The 19673-nt window shown below is 42.1% G+C and overlaps 1 protein-coding gene and 1 long non-coding RNA gene across 23 annotated transcripts in view; one reads left to right on the top strand and one right to left on the bottom strand.

Moving 5' to 3' along the window:
- LOC309371193 overlaps positions 1 to 19673 on the top strand; it is a 98976-nt gene that overhangs the window by 8796 nt on the left and 70507 nt on the right. For all 9 annotated transcript variants that reach the window (XR_014168871.1, XR_014168872.1, XR_014168873.1 and 6 more), the window contains exon 4: positions 16058 to 16175. This is a non-coding gene — a long non-coding RNA (uncharacterized lncRNA). The remainder of the gene's footprint in view (positions 1 to 16057; positions 16176 to 19673) is intronic.
- The window catches only part of KCNMA1 (potassium calcium-activated channel subfamily M alpha 1), a 547562-nt gene continuing 533144 nt past the window's right edge, over positions 5256 to 19673 (bottom strand). For 11 of the 14 annotated variants that reach the window (XM_081913468.1, XM_081913470.1, XM_081913472.1 and 8 more), the window contains one exon: positions 5256 to 12440. In XM_081913468.1, the coding sequence (XP_081769594.1) occupies positions 12286 to 12440 (155 nt within the window). In that variant the 3' untranslated portion in view covers positions 5256 to 12285. The remainder of the gene's footprint in view (positions 12441 to 19673) is intronic. The other 3 variants (XM_081913473.1, XM_081913479.1, XM_081913477.1) reach the window with 1 other exon arrangement.

Here is a 19673-nt window from a genome sequence, read left to right as displayed (position 1 = left end):
TAGCAAGATTTGCCTTTTTTCTTTCTTTCTAGCAGGGCTCCTGCTTTTAAACAGCAAGCAAAACTTCCCCACCTCTGTTGCCACCTTTGCATTCTGGTGAAAGCTTCACCTGTTGAAAGCGACACCTCTGGATTTCTGATTCATACTCTGTGCTCTTTGACTAATGTTTGTTATTACTCTCTGGTGAAGAAAATGTACTCTGCACAAATGAAGATATATTCTCTCATTTGTTATTAAAAAGCTGAGCTCAGGCTTCAAAAGTTCCAGAGCTGAGCCCTGGCTCTCAAAGCAAGTCCTCTTGCTACAGCTCTGGCCTGCTAAAGTTTGTGTTTGGGTCTCTCTGGGCTGATATTTTAGTATCTGCTTCTCCTTACTATATTAGCAGTGTTGGCACAGGAAGCCCATTCTGATCTGGGGCCCAGTCCAGCTGCTCCAACATGTCTTTGCATTAATCTGTCCAAAGGCATACATAATAGATTATAAAGGGCTGTCTGTATTCTGTGGAGCTGCAAGTTCATGCAGAATGAGGCATCTCTCTGACAGCTGACTTAGACATAACTTAATAAATGTAAGTAGCAGATGGAAAATGCACCCCCCCACACACACACAGTGAATGGTTGCGGATGAGATCAATTTATTAGTGGTGTGCATGTTAACCTCTGATAGTTGCTGTGTATCAGAAGTAGAGGGGGACTTCTGCCATCTGTTTTTCATACCTTTTTTAACACATAGAGAAATCCCCAGCCCTTACATTTGCAATATAAAACTTCAGAATAGGTGGGCAGTGTCGACTGAAGGCTCAGGAAAAGTGAATTTAGAGCAGCCAGGAGTTGCGCTGTGTTTATCTTCCCCTTCTCTTTTATATTCTTGCCCAGAGACTGAGGAGGGGCTAGAAAATGCCATTAGATGACAGCTTGCACAGGGTCTTGGGATGGAAGGTAGAGTGGATTGTTGGCAAGAGGGATAGTGTGGTTTAGTGAATAGAGTCCTGGACTTGGAGCAAGGTTCAAATCAAGCTCCCTAGATGACCTTGGACTAGTTACGTTTCTCTACCTAACCTAGGGTGGTTGTGCAGAAAACCACATATACCACTCTGAACTCTTCAAAGAGTGTGATGGGCAGTTATGATGATAAGACCAGCCATTTGGAACTTTTTGAAGCACAGAAGAAAAAAAGTGGAATGTGCTGCATTTCATGTATGAATTGTGCTGGTCTAATGTACTGTAAGGGGATGCGGGTGGCACTGTGGCCTAAACCACAGAGCCTTGGGCTTGCCGATCAGAAGGTCGGCGGTTTGAATCCCTGCGACGGGGTGAACTCCCATTGCTCAGTCCCAGCTCCTGCCAACCTAGCAGTTCGAAAGCACGTCAAAGTGCAAGTAGATAAATAGGCACCACTCCAGTGAGAAGGTAAATGGCATTTCCGTGTGCTGCTCTGGTTTCGCCAGAAGCGGCTTAGTCATGCTGGCCACATGAACCGGAAAAACTGTCTGCAGACAAACGTCGGCTCCCCCGGCCAGTAAAGCGAGATGAGCACCGCAACCCCAGAGTCGTTCGCGACTGGACTTAACTGTCAGGGGTCCTTTACCTTTACCTACAAAAGTTGGGTTTCACGTCTCTGCTTCTGTGTAATTTGCATATGGTGGGCAGTATTCAGCTGCCACCCAGAACCACACACTATTTAAGATTGCATTTGTGTGTTGTTGTTGTTGTTTTAGTCGGAACCATGTCTGATCAATATTTGGTCACTTAAAGCACTTTCATGCAATGACACACTACTCCTTCTTTGGCAAACACTGGTAGCCGATTATCTTCCATAAATACGGTTTTAACAATGAGTCGGTATTTCTGGACACACCACAACCATGGCATTGTAATAGAAACAAGTTTTATTATAATATGTTTTGTGTTACCATTTCATCTGGTTCTTTGGTAGTTTTGTTTGGTAACTTCCCCGTATAACTTGGCTCAGAAAGCGCCTGTTTGAGTTCACACATTGAGTGTGCCTTGTGTCAGCCACATCATCTGACAGATGGAACGTGATTGCTCAGCTTTAAAACATGCCGTCTGGGATCTGCATCAGTTCTCTTCTTAGAGTTTTAATTCTTTCTGCATGCCTCTGTCTAGGCTTTGGGCTTCAAATGTAACCATTCTGAATGAAAGAGATGAATGACCCTCTATTTTCATGGGTATGGGTCATTATGGTAAATCCAGTTTGGGGCTTATTCTGTCTTCAAAAGAGAGGCCGCTTCTGGAGCACCAAAAGGGGAAGAATGGACAGTGCTCTTTTTTCCAGGACGGCTATCATAGTATAGCAAGGTCTGGAAATATAAAGGGACATTTATGCTGCTAACCCTGCAGATTTCCAGGCAAAATGCCCACCAACTTGGCTTTCAAGTGCATGTTGATAAAAATTGATTCTAGGAAGTCCGGGTGATTATGTGAAGTTGAAAGAGAAAAGGATTCTGCCTCAGGCAAGTGCCGGCCACAAAGCAATACCAAGAGATTTCAGAACTGCCCCCTGGTCTCCCAGCATCTTGAGGCCCACTGGCTGATTTGGATTGTTGAGAAAGTGCCATGGGAGCCACCACAAACCAAAAATCCTGGGGTCCCATAAGGAGCTGTGCCCCGGATCCATTTTTGTGTCCAATGGCAGCCATGTGAAGTGATGGGTCTTTAATCTTGACTGTGCAGTCTATAGATACTCTAATTTGATGGTGGTCTGGGGAGCCCAGGATTTTTCTTTTATTACAGTACTCACCAGTACAGTACTTGGCTTAAGTCAGTGCAATGTGGCAGCAAAAAATGCCAAAGTAGGTGAGAACTAATCTCCGAAGCCTAACTGTTCACATTGTTTCAGAAAGCGATGGTTTGGTGGACCACGTTATGCAAACCAGCTTAGTGAATTTATAAGGGTTCTTGGTAGCAAAGGCTCACTTCAGGAAATATTCACCTTTCATTCTAAAAAATACAAATCAAGGATATAATATTTATTATTATATTTAAATCCTGCCCTTTATTCAAGCAGCACAAGGCAGGGAGCACACACAGACGCACACCTTATTACACTGCGGTGTGAAAAACAGTCTGATGAAGAGAGTCAAACTTCTGCTAAGCTGTGAAGCTGGCCTTGGACATAACACTGCCTCTCAGCCTAACCGACTTGTGTTACTGCGAGAGAATCATCACAAGTAGGCCACCTCGAGCTCCTTTGCTATTCTAAACATATTTCATGCAGGTGATCTTTAAAACACAGAATTGATCATCTTTCTGCAAGCATTTATTATTTTTGTGCCAGTATTCCAATAAACCATTTACCCCTGAAAATGAAGTAGGCAGGTTAGGTTGCTTCCAGATGGCCCCTTTATTGAGCATCCATCCTGATTTGTTTGCAGGGGACTTAGGCGATGTCAGTTATTTACTGAGCATTCATTCTGATGCAGTTGAAGGATGTTATGACATTGGGTCAAGCAATCATTATCCCACACTTTCCAGTGCATTTTCCCATCCATTATCACAAAATGTCTGTTTTGGGGCAGTGGGATGGATTTGTTGTACAGCACCTCCCAATGGACTATAATTGCACATCTTGAATTTGCCAGTATGTGACTGAATCCCACCCAAAATAGTGATAGTCTGGAAGTGCCCTTGTTTTGAGAGGGGAAATGTGTAACAGACATGGTGTTATTCCTGTTTTTGAAATATTAAAAAAAGTCCTTGACAAAGTGGATTATGTGAGAAACTGATCATGTCAAGGCAGGAAGCTGAAAAGAGCAGCCATGCTGTGTCACATTTCTGTTGCCTTCAGCTGATGTTTCTTGGCAACTGGGCCTCTCACTCCCTAAAGGGAGAATAAGTCTGTGGTGGATCAGAATATCTGGTCTTGAATGGTCTATGTGCCTTGACTATTTGTAGGGCATATTGCAATACATTGTTTTTTTATGAATGCACAGATGCACCATGGTAACCCTGCAGAGGAATATGCTAATAGTTTTGTCTGTTATAACATGCAGCTATTGTAATTGGTATAAAGAGTCAACAAACAGCTTGTCTGACCCTATGGAGACATTTTAGGTGTATCAGGACATTTTAGTTGCATCATTGACATTGGGATTGTTCTTGGAGGTGCAAATGTCAGCAGGGTTCTCCCATAATACACTAAGCACCATCCTCTGCCCTTATCCCACTAGACTCCATCTCTGGGGTCTTAAAGTTCTGAACCTGAAATCCAGAACCCGATTAAGAAAGCCGATCAGGGAACAGACTCTCCAAGACCTGGCCATGTGCATGGTGGCCAGCGGACAGTTGGTTTTGGTCAGTCAGGGTCCACCTCCAAGGTTCCTGGAACAAGCTGGTATTAGAAGATATTAGATATTAGCTTGGAAGATTAAAGGAAACGGACTTATTCCATTGCCCCTTCAGCCCAGGGACATTGTGGTGGTGGTGTTAAAAAAAGCCCAACACCCACAAAAAGCTGGTTTGTAGCACATAGTGTTAAGACTGGCTGGCTTTTCATTGAGTGAGATACATAATCTCCCTAAATTTCATTTCCTATAATCCCCCCCATGCTAAATACACATTCTTTCAAGTTGTGTCTCAAGATGCTTGGCAGGAGGAGTCTAGGGGTCCTTGAATCAGATGAGGCACTTCAGCATTTATGGGATCTCTGGTGAATGTACCTGTTGGCAAGTTGAAACTCAGGCCTTCTCTTCCTAATTCATTTCCTCTGGGGCAGGAAAGAAAAAGGGTTTCCAAAGGTGCAAGAGACAATAATACTGCTGATTCACTTTCCAAGGTTATTGTAAGCATTACTGGGGCAATATATGTGAGTACTGTACTTCAAACTCTCAAAGGGTTACTTCTGGGTGAGACTTTTAGTTGACTGAGATGCCATGAATCATTCAATTACAAGATGATGGTTTAGGGCTCTGATTTAACACTGCACAAGTGCAGAACAGTCAGATCTATGTTCATGCAGCCCTATAAAATAAGGTGCAATTGCACTTAGCTCCCTGCTACAGCTTCTAAATAGATGATTAGCACAGTTGTACCTTGTTTTACATGGTTATGTGCACAAGCTCCTGCTGGTAGATTGGGCTGGAAATCACGTGTGCTACTTGTTTGCACACATAATTCCCTGGCCAGCTGTGGCGGTGTGCGCACACGTCTGCTTCTATATGCATATGACCCCCAACCTAAATATGCATTATATCATGGGGGAAAGAAGGAAGAAAAAAGCCACACAAGTATAGCTCCTTGGTTTTTAGAACACAAATACATAAATTTTTAATCTGAGAAAAATACAAAATGAAACCATGTACAAGTTATGTACAAACCCTTTTTACAAGACAATATATTTATCACTGGATATTACATATGACAAAGTCAGGTAGATCATTTCTGAGCACCAGCATTTGCGCACTCTCTTTCTCTCCCTCCAATCCTTACTCAAACAAACAAACAAAACAAATGATGAAGCCACACTCCTTTTTCTTGATGAACTTTGAGTTAACACCCCTGTTTCCCCCCCTGTTGTCCCTTTGGGAGAAACAGCTGGCTAAGACAGATGCCTCTGTAAGTCATAGTCCCATATTTGCTTCATTGCTGGGCCGTGGGGAGAATGGGTGGGCCACCTTTGATAATTCACAAGATTTCTAAATCTTGACTGCAAGGTTTTCATGACAAGCCGTTTAAAATTTGCCACTTCTACTACACATGTATGTCATGGACAGTATCCCAAAGGAGAAGTTAATTTTTCAAAAAGATTGCTTTGAAAACGTAACACAAGTCTACTAAACCTCACCTTGGAAACATCTGATGACTTTTCTATAATGATTTTTTTTCTTCTTGTTCTAGTCTATCTTCCTAAACTGCATTAAGGTACCAAACTAGCGTTTCTCCTTAAGTTTCAATTAGATGCATTTGTGCAGTTTTCTTTTCTCATTTGAAGGCCTCCAGACCATAAATTAATTGGGAATGAACCTGGGTGAAATGGAACATGCAACAATAGCTGCCACAAAACAATACGAAACTTTGCTTGCCTCACAAACCCACTGGGAAGCATGTCTGGGTGATCAGTGCATAGAGAGTGCATTGCTGCCAGGGTTTAATGCTTATGCCTGCTCTTGGGAGGCACTTTAGCATGGGCACAGCACTCGAGAGTGAGGGAGCCTGCCAAAGTGAATGCAACTAGGCAGGCTTAAGAGTGCTTCACTGGTCAGTTCTCGAGGGTCATATGCATGTAGGTTGGCCAGGTCAATTTTTCAGGAAACAAGGCGTGCTTGGGACTAGTAGTATCTGAGACGAGGGTATTTCTTTGTGGAGTCTGTGGAAATGGGACTCATGGAAGTAAGGAAAAACCAGCTACCCTGATGCAGCATGGAAGCAGACTGCCCCTTGCACAGCTGCATCATGCACATCTGGCCATGTTGGTCACGGGTGAGATTGGTCTTTCTTCCCCATTGTAGATGGAATGGTAGGATTCTGCAAAAGGGGGCGATGCTTTAAAGTGTAGGACAACTGGTGACCCTGGCAGGTGCATGCCGCAAATGGAGCCCTTAAACTGCTGCTACTTATGTGTGGTGTACTTAAATCTTTGAAGACCCTATAAGGTATTTAAAAGGAGGAGGTGGCCGACCTGGCTGTGGACAGCGTCATGAATGCTCAATTTTGAAAGCATGGATCATTAACCCACTTGTAAGTTATTGCTGTTGTTATGTGGCGAGTTCTGCAGCTTATTATTGCCAAGTACCTTAAGCACGTGTTTCTGCAAATAAAGCCCTCAAGTTTACCCATTTTGCTTGCCTCTCAGTGGCATCCCCACCACATCAGATTAATAGTTAGACGCTAATACTGTTTTCTGAATTTCCTTTGAAAATATAGTGAAAGCTTTCTGTGGTTGCCTTCTGCATCACTGCTAAATAGTGTGCTTGAGGAAATACCTTTCATCCTTGCATTCTCACCTGCTTCTGCTTGCTTAACTCTTTATCCTTAGCTGAGTCTCAAGAAAGAAAGAAAAATGCACAAAGAAAAATGCATTGGCAGGGGCTGAGGGGAAACGATATAACTCCCCCCTTACTTGTGTTGCTCCTACTAGTTCCTCAAGGCAACTGGCGACTTGGTTCCCTGTTACTGTGGCCTTTCTCTAGATCTAAAAGGGCTAACTCTTTGATATACCCTGGATGGAGAGAGATCCCATAGCAGTTTCTTCCCCAGTGATTCTTACTAAGTAGTGCTTAGAGGGAGCTGAAACAAATGAAGAAAAGACTCTTCAATTCAATTCAATTCAATTCAACTCAGCTGTGAATGACACAGTGAAACAATTAAAGTGAAAGAAGCGGCTAATTGCACAGTATGTACTTAAGAATGTAAGAATCTCTTTGTAGTCCATTTAATCCAGCCTTCTGTCTCCAGCAGTTACCAAACCCCTACGATATACACAATACAAAAACAAGCAGGGCACAGTGAAGAAAACCATCTGACATTGTTGTTTCATCTCTGGCATCTACTAATTAGAAGTATGCTGTATCTGAATATAGATCTTCCATGTTTTAGCTATCATGGGTTATCAGCCACTGACAGACTTGTCTTATATGCATTGGTATAATGTTGAATTATAGAATGTGTGGCTCTTGGAGTCATCACACCTTATGGTGCAAGACCATTAAGAGGTTGTCTCTTTAATTTTGCTATGTGGCTGCTAATCCAGACAACTTCTGAAATTACAGCTGCATAATTCAATGGGATTGGGGGAGACTTGCAGCTCTACCTTCATTAATTGTCGCTTTCTACCACCAGAACTGGAGGATTGACTGTCTGGAGGCAGTTCACCTATGTGCAAACCCTTTTCCAATATTTTTCACTTCCAAAATTTAGTTTTTCATTTCATCCTAAATTCAAAGCACAGAAAAACATCTTTAGACTTGGCTTTATTCTTCTCTGATTATTATCACTAAGCAGCCCATGAGCTAGCGTGTGCAAATATTCACAGTGTGTGACTGATGGCACAAGGGGATAAGAAAGTGGGATCATGTTTGCAGGATAGCCATATGTTTGTGGTCCTGCCTGTGCAATAGCCAATGCTTGTAGGCTCTGCGTGTATGAGAGCCACCACAAGGTAACTGCAGAAAAAAACACCTTCTGTTGAATATAAATTTGTGGACATCTCTTTAGCCAGACACCACTTATCTGACTTTGTTTAATTTCTCTGTTGCCTAGACAGGGGCTGGTGGGGGTGGAAGGCAGGGCTCCCAGCAATAGGTGGCAGCAGAGCCAATGGCAGGCAGAGCCAACAAATGCCATTTCCATCTTCCTGCCTGGTGAGTTCTACAAAAGCAACACTAAGGAGGATGAGGATGATGGCAAGTGCTGCCTCTTGGACCAGTTGTGAACAAGAAAGGCAGGCAGATGCGGGATGGCTGAGGGACCAGCCTCCACTGTCTCTAGATTTGTAGGCCCAGTTTGCGTGTAATGCTAAGAATAAACCTTGATTACAGCTCATGGTTTGTCGGGAGTGAAGCACGCCATGAGCTTGAGTTCAGACATAATATTAACCTGCAAAAAAGGCTTAGCCCTGGATTGGCTAGGTGTTGCATGTATAACTGGTTGCAGTCACACAGAAGTCATCATTGCTTGATGTATTTGATGTGTGTGTTGGGGTGGGGGAATACTATCCTGGGGCACTGTCTGAAGTCTGAATACTATCTGAAGGCACTTGATGATGCAGTTTTGCTGAAGCTAAGCAGGTTTGGCTATTGGCAATGCCTCTTTGAGTGACTGCCTGGAAACCTCTTGTACCCTGCCTTCATTTCTGTTATGGAAGGAAGGTGGAATATAGGTGTAAAATATCACTTGTGGAACTGATTGGTTAACACATGAAAAGTTCCAATTCTCTGAGGCTGCATATTAATGTGGAACAGTGTAGTGTGTGATCCAGGCAGGCATGGCCAACTGGGAATGCTACTGCTATCATGGAAACTGTTACCAATGGAGGCTGAATGGCCTCTTCCCCAGGGCTGTCTGTGTGCCCTCTATATGAAATGTATTAAAGTTTGGTACTCACTCAAGACAGTCCATATTCTGCACCAAAAACCTGAACTTCTTACAAATTGTGCAAACTAAGTACAGTATTTTTTCCATAGATTCCCTCATTCTGTATATGTTATTTTGCAGTGTTCGTTATATTGAGTCATGCATTCTAATTTTGCTAGATCTGGAGAAGAGCAAGGAACCGTGCTTAAAGGCCAATAAAGTCCCCCTGCCCCATGCTGATTTCTGAAAATCTGTTTCAGCCATCCTCGCTGTTGAGTGAGATTTAAACAGACTTACCTATACTCAGAGACTTTCAAATATACCTTCATAGCAATAAGGGCTAGAAACTTGTTTAAAATAATACATACATACATACATACATACATACATACTAGAAAGTGAGCTGAGAGTCTCAAGAAATTCTATCTATACCTAAGGCCACATTTTGTACTTTTTCTCAACCCACTGAATTGGAGTGCATACACAAGTCCTTGCCTATCGATATCCAGTCATTCAAAGCTATTAGCAGTCACAAGAAGGAAATCGTAAGAAAGCTTCCACTATAATTCCAATCTGTGATCATCTTTGCATGGGCTTATCCGTGTGTTGTATTTATTTATAGGCTACACCTGGACCTGCCCAATTCTTAATAAAGATGCATTGCACAGCTGAGCTATGAGTGCCACTCTCTATTATTTCAACTTCATTGTTATAAAACTTTCTGCTTTATGTAACGTGGCCAAAGAAATAGAATGGTGAGCTTTTTTTTTCTTTACAGGTAATTTAAACTGATTTAATTCCTGTTCTTTGCTCTCAAAGCAAACAACCACTTGGACCCAAATTGAGTGAATTCTCTTGGCATTGAGGCATATTTCACTTTTTTGTGTCTTGCAGTTCATGAATGAAAAAGGAGTACAGACTCAGGCACAATCCACATGCGTTTGCACAACCTACACAGGCTGCAGTTTGGCCTTTGCAAACTGTCTGGGTGGATTGTGCCCTTTGGGGGGGGGGGGATTTTTTAATGACCTAAAGCAAAATCCAGAATACAAATTGCAGCCTGCCTGTAGGCTTATACTTCTCAAAGCTAAAACCCACCTTGGTTTTGGGTATTGTGATATGGGTATAAAACAAACTGCTGTTCGTTTGCTCTTTGTGAGGAAAGTGATGATATAAGTACTTTTGATAAGCAATCCAATTCCCCATACATTATATTCACAGTTCTTAATTTCCTCTCTCTTTTGAAAAGCTAATTCTACAAAACATAATGACAAAGTAGTCACAGTCCAAGAAGTCACTCCGGAATTAAGTCTATTAGGTGTGAGTATGAATATATTTGTACTGCAGCCAGTAGACAAACATTAAAGCTGAGATAGTTTTTAGCTTAAAATAGTGGGTTATATAGTGGACACCTTTATCTGCTCAGTACTCGTTTGATTCACTGATATTACTCTAATGATAACAATATCACAGAATGTTTAATCTCAGCGTTGGTTTTTTTTTACAACTTTGCACAATTACAAAGCCTAAAATCAGCTTGTGTAGTGGAACCTGATGCCAATCTCTTGCCTTTCCCTGATTGTGTCCCCCTTCACTTCAGGAGATCATCTGCCCCAGCTCAGCCTAGATCAGCAGTTCGTAATTTAAACCGGAGAGAGTTGCTAAATTATTTAGAGCTTCAAATGCTGGAGTGACCATATATTGCAGCGCAGATATGAAACATCACCATTTTGCCTGATGGCTAGAAAGCTTATTGGCCGTTTTGTAGAAAAAACTCCTGGCGACCTTTCCTACAGGCCTTTTTTTAAAATATTCTATTGAATACATTCATTATTCTTTGTTACTACAGTTATGCTTGTTTTGTTGTTACCTTTAGGGGCAGAGTCCCAAAAGCTTGGAAATTAAAAGTTTTATTTCTATCACCTAACAAAGGAAGACAGAAATTAGGTGGCTGCAGCATAGCATGAGCAGTGCCTGAACTACCATGTTTACATCACAATTAGAGCTCACCTAATATCTGGATGTATTGCGATTGGGAGGCTGGATTCGGCTTTTGCAAGCACGAGAGGCCATTGGCAAGTTGTGGTATGGAAATTAGTTTTGTCATCTTTCGGGCTGCAGCTTATCTTTTGCTAAAGACAGTTCCTGGCATATATTACAATCGGATCCCTTGTCTCCCTCCCCTTAAAAATCAAAACAAAATAGGTTGGGATTAAAGGCCTCTGAATCTTGGTGATAAACTTGAAATTTCCATGCTTGACCCCTTGGCACCGAGAAGTGCTAATCATAGTCAACATGAAGCAATGAAGGGAAGCAGCATTTCTTCTACCGCTTTCTGGGTAGTCCCCATTAGACTCTCATTTATTTGCTGCATTTTTGTTTTATGCTATGCTAACGTCCGCTACTTTATTGCCACTATTAGCCATTTATGTGATATTGGACTTTCTATTTACCTGTGAGGAAGATGCTCTGTATGAACATCTGTAGTAACTATTGGAGCAATCCCATGCATATTTACTCAGAAGTAAGACCCTTTGTGTTCAGCGGGGATCACTTCCAGGTGAGTGTGCAAAGGACTGCGCCATATGGTAGTAATCTAATGGACAATTTCAGAATGAAGTTAATTTTACAAAAATATGACGTTTCCACTTTTTTTTTCCAAAATAAATATGCTTCAGTTTATTAAGAGCTGGTGTCAATGCTAAACAAAATACACATCTTCCAGGAAAGAAACATTCTAGTATGCTCTTCTTTGTTACTTCTTCTTTGAATTACTAAAATACAAGTTGGACCTTTTTAAAATACATAATTTTTCTCTCTAATTACATTTTTTTTCTTTGTTTTGTGACCATCATTCTCCTGAAAGACATGAAAAGGAGCAGGAATATAATATATATATTTTGCTGGAGTCTGGCCACATTTGTAGCTGTTTTGTTAAGGGAAAATACTGGACAGTGAAATAAAGAAAAAAATATATTTTCTTTCTAATAAATAAAAATAATTTAGAACGCTAGAGCCTATACATGACTGCTTTGATTATGTTGTTTTATAAATGAAATAGTTTCCAAAATACATGGAAGCAAATATTAAAGGCAGACAAACAAAGATCTGTCTACTTTGCTTTCTGGCAAACACTTGCCTTTCTTTAACTTTTCCCACCAGTGGTTCGGCATGAAAGAGGAACAAATGTCACATCACCATTCATGAAGTCTGTCAAGTTGTTGTTTTAAAAAAAATAGTTCTGGCCTTCTGTGAGTCAACATTCATCTTCAACTTCTCTGATTGGTGGTATCAAGCTGCTTGTAGACTTATACTGATTGATCTGATTGGCCATGTGTGTACTCATGGGCTTGATTTGAATGTTTCTGGGATAGGCATTATCCGGCTCATCTGTAAACCATTTCTTTTCTGCTAAAGAGCAAAATGGATAGAGAGACAGAACAAGGGAGGAGGAAAGGGAAAAGTTTAATTAGTGCCATGCCAAAAGCAGTTGAGAAAAGTGCAGGGTGTGGGCGGGGGGAGCAATCAATAGAAAGTGACTTTGAATAATGGCTAGCAGTGAAGTGCTGTAGATTTTATAAACCCAAGAACACTGATTAGAAGAGAGGGTGGAACGTTTGCAGGCTTGAAAGCAAAGGGTTAAAAAGAACTGGCAGGTGACTGACTCATTTGTGGAAGGTGACCAGAGCCTTCAAAGTGGTGTCAGAAGTGCTGCCCTCTGTTTTAATGTGATTAGTGAAATGACTAGTGATTGGCTTTTAGAAAAGCACTACCTGGTTTAAATTTGAACTGAAATGAATTTGCCCCGATACATTTCTCTCAAAGAGTCCCCATTGTGACTTTCTTTGCTTGATTATCTGAACAGTTTTTAATATTTCACAGATGATTTTTAATATCGTATTTACTCGAGACTAATGCACCACCAAATCTAATGCACCACCTCAATTTTCAGAAGCTTGAAACAAAACAAAAAAGTATTTGCTGGTGAATGTGAATCGAATCTAATGTACACCTGAATTTTCACAATGTAATTTGGCCAATAAAGGTGAGCATTAGATTTGAGTAAATACGGTATTAGACAACACACATGTTATTCAATGGCATTAGAAAAATATGTAGTGCTTATTGGGGAATTAATACATGGTGGCTATATCTGATAGCTGACATAGTACAGTGATGATGTGCAACAATACCAGTATCTGACAGCATCTGGTAGAGAATGTATAATGGAATTTAATAGATAGATGACAATTCATGAGACTTGTATTTCATGTCTGCCAAAGTCAAATTAAGAGACACCAACATGTCCAAATCACATACATTTTGAATTTTGAGGTTAAAAATTGGCATTCAAAATGTGGTTTATATTTCAAATGCGAAATGTCAAACTCAGAATCTAAATGGCAAAACTGGAAAATGCAAAATTTCAATTGAATCAGGGCTGGGGCTACTGTATTTCCCAGCGTTTATTGACAAATAGTTGCTGCTGTCTGTTCCTACATGAGCTCCTTGGTAGCCATCCCAGGCTTTGTTTACCCTGAATACAGTCATGAGTAGCTTGTTCAGCACTGACAAAACCCATCAGGATACCCCCCCTCCCCGGTCAAATAACCTATTCTCTAAATAAGTACAAGTTTCTAAAATCTCTATCAGGTTTGAAGGAGATTCTGCTCATATAGTGATGCACACAGAGGGCTCATTCCATGCAATATGGAATTCTGCTTTTTCAACAGTCTCTTCTGTATAATATTAGTGGGACAGTTACTATGTAACCTCATATTTTACTAAATACTGATGTGCAGCTTGGAACTTAGCTAGCCACTTTGTGAATGTTCTGTTGAAATTACTGGCTCAAAAAAGTAGTCAAACGCATTTTAGGGTGCAATCTTACGGTCGCTGGGAGCTACAGGGCCATAGGATAGATCAGAACTACCCCTCCTACTCTGGAGAGCTCTGACATTGAAAAAGGAGATTAGCAGAGGGATGTTCTGGAGGCGATTTGGGAAGCAGCTTGGATCTGAAGATTCCCAAATGTTTCCTGCCCCTTAACACGCCCCCAAACCAGGAGGAAATCGAGAAATGCTTCTGAGACTGTCTCCTCTCTGCCCCCTTTGCCTCCCATTATTTCCAGTGGGAGGGAAAGAGAGGAAGTTAAGGAAGACTTTATCCGAAGCCTGGAGAGGGATGGAGGAATTTTTTTTAAAGCATTCCTCTGTCCTGCCAGCCTGAGTCCAGCAGAGGGTGTTGGTTCAGCTGCCATTCGTCATTCATCCACACCCCTAAAGACTGGACTGTTAAAATGAATTTTTTGTGAAAAAATAATTTTTCATTATAGGGCAGTGGGGGAGGCAGATTACTGTGGGAAAAGGAATGGAACGGGTTTGTGAGATAACATATACACAAGTGGCAGAGGCCAAAAATAGGCTGCTTTCTCAATTCCTGGAACTGGGGAAATGGGCGGTTAAGGTAGGAGCAACTACAGTATTTGAAGGCATGGCTAAGAAGCTGTGGGAGGATGGAAGTGAGCCCTACTTTGGTGAGGAGGTGGGTGCCTCTATCCCCTCCACAATGAGGGGATTGTTGCCGCAGTGGTCCTTGCCAATGCACCCGTCCCCAAAACAAAATTTAACCCATATGGGAGTATCCACACTGTTCCCATTTAGAGGAACTCCTGTTGGGTTCCTTTGGAAACTTTACACAAAAGAATTGTGCATGAATAAATTCCCATGATGGTAGTCAGCCCAGTTTAATGATTTATGTATGTGAGGCCCACAGAAGCCACTCCTGAACACTGCTGCAGATACATATTGATATTACTTTGGAACTGAGCATAGTTTCTAGAGAATGTGTGTTATATTTGTTAGGTGTCCAGCTGAAATTTATGTGCTAGAAAATTAGCTGACACGCTGAGGTTTTATTCACCTAGTGGCTTGTTATGTATAACTTTATGTTGCTTGTAGAATTTTTTTACTTAACAGATTAAAAACTGAAAATATCCCGTTATTTAAAGAAAGGCATATTTTGCCTTTTCTGTCATATATGTGTTCAAGAGTAGGGTATGCTTCCTTCTTCTTTTTTTTTTTAAAAAAAGCATGTATGATTCTGAACCAGGTTCTTCACTCTCTAATTAAGTTTGCTCTGATGTGAACAGATTGGCTGATAGGAATTCATAATGTTAAATCCTGCACAGTGAAGCTAACTGATTGAGTGCCTTAAATTATTCTTCCTGACAAAATGATAAAGTTACAGTCTGTTCTCAGATGATCTACAGCTTGCCAGACTCCTACAGCTTCTTTCTATATTCATTTATCTTTTTTGTCAAGCTGGGTTTTATACACACACATATAGCCATAGATCTTTTAAAGTCATCAGAATATCTGAATTGTTAATGAGGCTCTAAGGGAAGGGTTTCTGACGGGCTGGCTTCAGAAAGGTTGTAGGGGGTGGAATTCTGGGAAATGCGTACACATCAAAATAATTTCAGCTCCATTTAAAAACCATTTAGTTCAAGTGTGACACATGAACCATTATGCATTTGTGAAACCAATTTTGTATGATCTACGATTAAACTAACCTTTCAGAGAGGTGTTAAAATGCACTGGTTCTCATGTTTTAAAAGTCTTGCAAGATCACATAAACAATTTCAAACTAACAGTTTTTCAAATACTTGGTATTTAAAATGATATTGAGAGAAGTTAAGTTTGTGTACTTTTTATCTCCCTCGTTTGTCATTACTTTTCGTCAGATCTGCTGCTTTACAAACGTTGCAGATGGGAGAAAAGCTGGGGCAATTGGTCTGGTCATCGGAGTCTGCTCCCACTCGCTCCCCCCAAAGGTGCAATCAGTTCCTGGACTTTGAAATTTGTATGAAGCATCTATTTGGGGCATGTGTTTCCATGTACTGGTGCAGCATGAGCTGCCCGGAAATAGAGGAGTGGTTGCTCTCATGGTCTAAATATGATATGTGTGCGTAATTTTCCTGAGACATTTTGATGGTTGTGTCAAACTCCTGTTTGTTTCCTTTGCAGTTCTTCAAATATTCTCCCAGAGCCTGACCTCACATTTTGGTTGAAGCGAAGTTTGGCAGTAACACTACTACATTTCCAAGAGTTCTGCAAGACGAAGGGCACAGATAACCAAGCTCAGGTAGGCAAGCTTAGATTATTTTGGAAGGCTCTGCATTCTAGACTTGTGCTGTGAAATTGCCCATTGGTTTGGGGTTCAAATGTGGTTCATGCAAAACCTACATGCAACTTTCTTTTCAGGCTTCTGATATTGGTTGGAGTAAATTACACTTTATTCCCATAGCAATCAAAGGGACTTGAGTTAGTTGTGATCATGACTTATTTGCCTCACTGATTTCAATGGGGTTAAAACTTGAAGAACTTACAGTACAATCCTATACATGTCTACACAGAAATAAGCCCCACTGAGTTCAGCAGAGCTCTCTTTCAAGTAAATTGGCATAGGATTGCAGTCTTAGTCTGGGTACAACCCAAAGCAAAACACAATCCATATATGTCCCCCCACTTCAGTCCTTGATGTCACTGGAGGAGATTTAAGTATGGGCTACCATTGGAACTTTACTGTGCTTAACTGTGACTAGATTGTACTCTTGGGGTGGTATTCAACTTTTACTCTTAAGTAGACCTATTGAAATTAATGGACCTAATAGAGTAGATCTACTAGTATTGATAAACATGACCTAAGTAAAACTACGTAAACCCCCCCCCTCAAAAAAAAGAATGTATAGCTAGATGAAGGGGACAGAATGCCGCTGGCTGCACAAACTTTCGTGTGGGAGAGAGAAATATATAATCCGCTGCAAATACCTTGCAAGTAACAAGTTTCACAGCAGAATATTTACAATGATAAAAGCAATGTGTGTGTTTGTGGTGGGGTGGATTACCTTGCATGCCTTTTTTTCACTCCCTCTAAATGGCATATTAAAAGTTCTGCCACCCCCATGCTTGTTTGTTTGGCAGGGAGTATTTTATATGCAGTAGGTGCCAGTCAGCTTGCTGGGAAGGCAGAGTGCTCTCATTATATCTGAACTGCTTTCACAATTCCTGACTTGGTTTTCCCTGCAAACATGTTTCATGGCATGAACGATGAGGGGCTGAAATAAATGAAGATGCTCAGCTAAGGTTGTCATCTACATTGCTTCATAGCTCTAGGTTGTTTCTCCTACTGCACTCCATGTCTCACTGGTAAGGTTTTATGTTCTTGAGTTTTCTGTGGGCCAGATGAGGTGAACATGCAAGCCACATTGCCTGAATTATATGTGTCCGTCTTAATTCATGCATAAGGCAGGGTGTGTAGCCAGTTTTAAAGAATTGTGTGGATGAGGAGAGCTGAAGCCTTCCCCTTTACCCAGCTTCCTTATAGGAAGTGATCCTGGTTGAGAAAAAAGGAATGCTTTGCTGGTCCCACACAGAAGGAGGGGATGAGGGTTTCGAAACCCCTCCCCTGGTCACGCATTTGGATGTTCAAATCACATCTTTAACCGTCCTGCTTTACAAAGTAAACAGACATGATTGCCACCATCACCACTAGTCTAGCCCTGAGCTTGGGAAAAACCATCAAGTTGTATTTGTGGGACTTTCTGACCCAAGATTAGGGCCATATACGTAAAGGTGCATCTGTCAGCTCAGGATCCACAACTAGGCTTGTCCTCCGCATCACTTTGAAAAGATACCTATCCATAATCTGCAAATAATATAGATAGATAGATATGATACTATACAGTGGTGCCTCGCAAGACGAAATTAATTCGTTCCGCAAGTCTTTTCGTCTTGCGAGTTTTTCGTCTTGCGAAGCACGGTTTCCCATAGGAATGCATTAAAAATCAATTAATGCGTTCCTATGGAAACCGCCTTCAGACCAGGTCCGGGGACAGTCTGTCCCCCGACCTCTTCTGAAGGCCGGCGGGGGGCGAAAGTCTTTGCTTCCCCCCGCCTGCCTTCCCGGGACAGCGGAGACTTCTCCGCTGTCCGGGGCGATCTTAAAATGCTGGCGGGCGGCAGTGCTGCCGCTCGCCAGCATTTTTTAATCGCCCCGGGACAGCGGAGGAATTCTCCGCTGTCCCGGGGCGATTTAAAAGTTTTCCAAATGCAGCTTACAAATGGACACTTTCTTATTACCACCATGCATTTTAACATCGGTTCTAATCTTCCTGCAATCATGGTGCTGGAGCCAGAGCTATACCTCCCACTTACACGAGAGAGGTATCAGACTTTGTTAACGCCAAGGTTTGCTGACACCCCCAAAAACTTTACAGAAAAACCTAAGAGGTTGAACACATCCCTGTCAAACAGCCCCATGATAACTCGGTGGCATGAAATGTTGAATGAATGAAATGAGAGAGCGCGAGAAACAGAACTGGATGGAAGGGAGTCTGGGGTAGAATGTGTGGACCTAGCTATAAAAAGGATAAAAAGAATCATCTCATTGTCCGGATAGATCAATTTCTGGTTCACACTGAAAAGCCATTTTAAAATGTCCTGAGGGATGGAAGTGAGAGCTGCTCATGAAATCAGTAGGGAAAGCAGAAATTTTAATCTAGCTGAAACAAAGCGCAAGTGTGTTCCTCCCCACCAAAACAGGCTGGGGAGGTCTGTGCATACTCAGCGGGCCCAAATGCAGTGCAGAGGGAAACCAGGGAGCCGGGTTAATGGCTCAACCCTCTGAACAGCAGCATTCCGTTCAGCAACATTATGTTGCCGGGCTCACTTGTGTACATATTTGTTGAAATAGCAACTTGCACAAAGTGTGAAAGGACGTCACTTGTTTGTGATGTATTAAAGTCAATTCATGGCCTAAATCCTCTAAATCCAGGGGGGGATAACTTAAGCATGTAATAGCTCAATAGGATCCCTGCTTTTAGGTCTTAAAACCAAGTATGTGTCCAGCCCTTACAGTTTTAGTTCAGAGATGTTTGGTGCCTTAGCATTTTGTGCCATTGTGGTTTCAAAATAAAAGCAGTTGGGCAACACATCTGCCTGTCGCAGTTTAGCCATCATTCATGTAAAGAAAAATTGTGGGAATAGATGTTCGTGTTACTAAAATATGCAAAACAGCTGTGCTCATCAGGCTCATGAAGCGTTCTGCCTTCAGTGGGGAACAAGTTGCCCATTTCTGATCTCAACATAAATGCCCACCCAATCCAGCAAGGGAGATCCATGTGCATAAGCAGGCAGTGGACACTGACCTGGATGTGCACCTGCAACCAGAGGCGGAGCTAGCTGTGCCGGCACCTGGAGCAGCACACATGCTATGCACCTGGGGGCAGGGCTAGCTGCCCATGGGGCGGGGCTAGCCGCCCAGGGGGTCAGGGGAGCATCCCGGGGGGTCACCACCTGTGGCGAGTAGCAAGCATCTGGGGGGGCGCTGCCTGTGGCGAGCGTCCCAGGGGTGCGGGGCAGGGATGACACCCAGGGCGCACCGCACCCCCTTCCTCTGCCAGTGCCTGCAACCACACTGCACTGATCATCTGGGCCTCAGTGAACATTGCTGGATGCAACTTTCATTGTGGATGTCCCCATCTTTTAGCACATCTCCATCCCTGCCCTTGGCCACCACTTGCACTTGCCTCCTTGCATGAATAAAGCCCAGGGGTTTTTTTGTGCGTGTAATATGTCTAGT

Source organism: Podarcis melisellensis (genome assembly GCF_964234715.1).
Source record: "Podarcis melisellensis genome assembly, chromosome: 5".
NCBI lineage: Eukaryota > Metazoa > Chordata > Lepidosauria > Squamata > Lacertidae > Podarcis > Podarcis melisellensis.
This window is presented reverse-complemented; position numbering and strand designations above follow the sequence as displayed.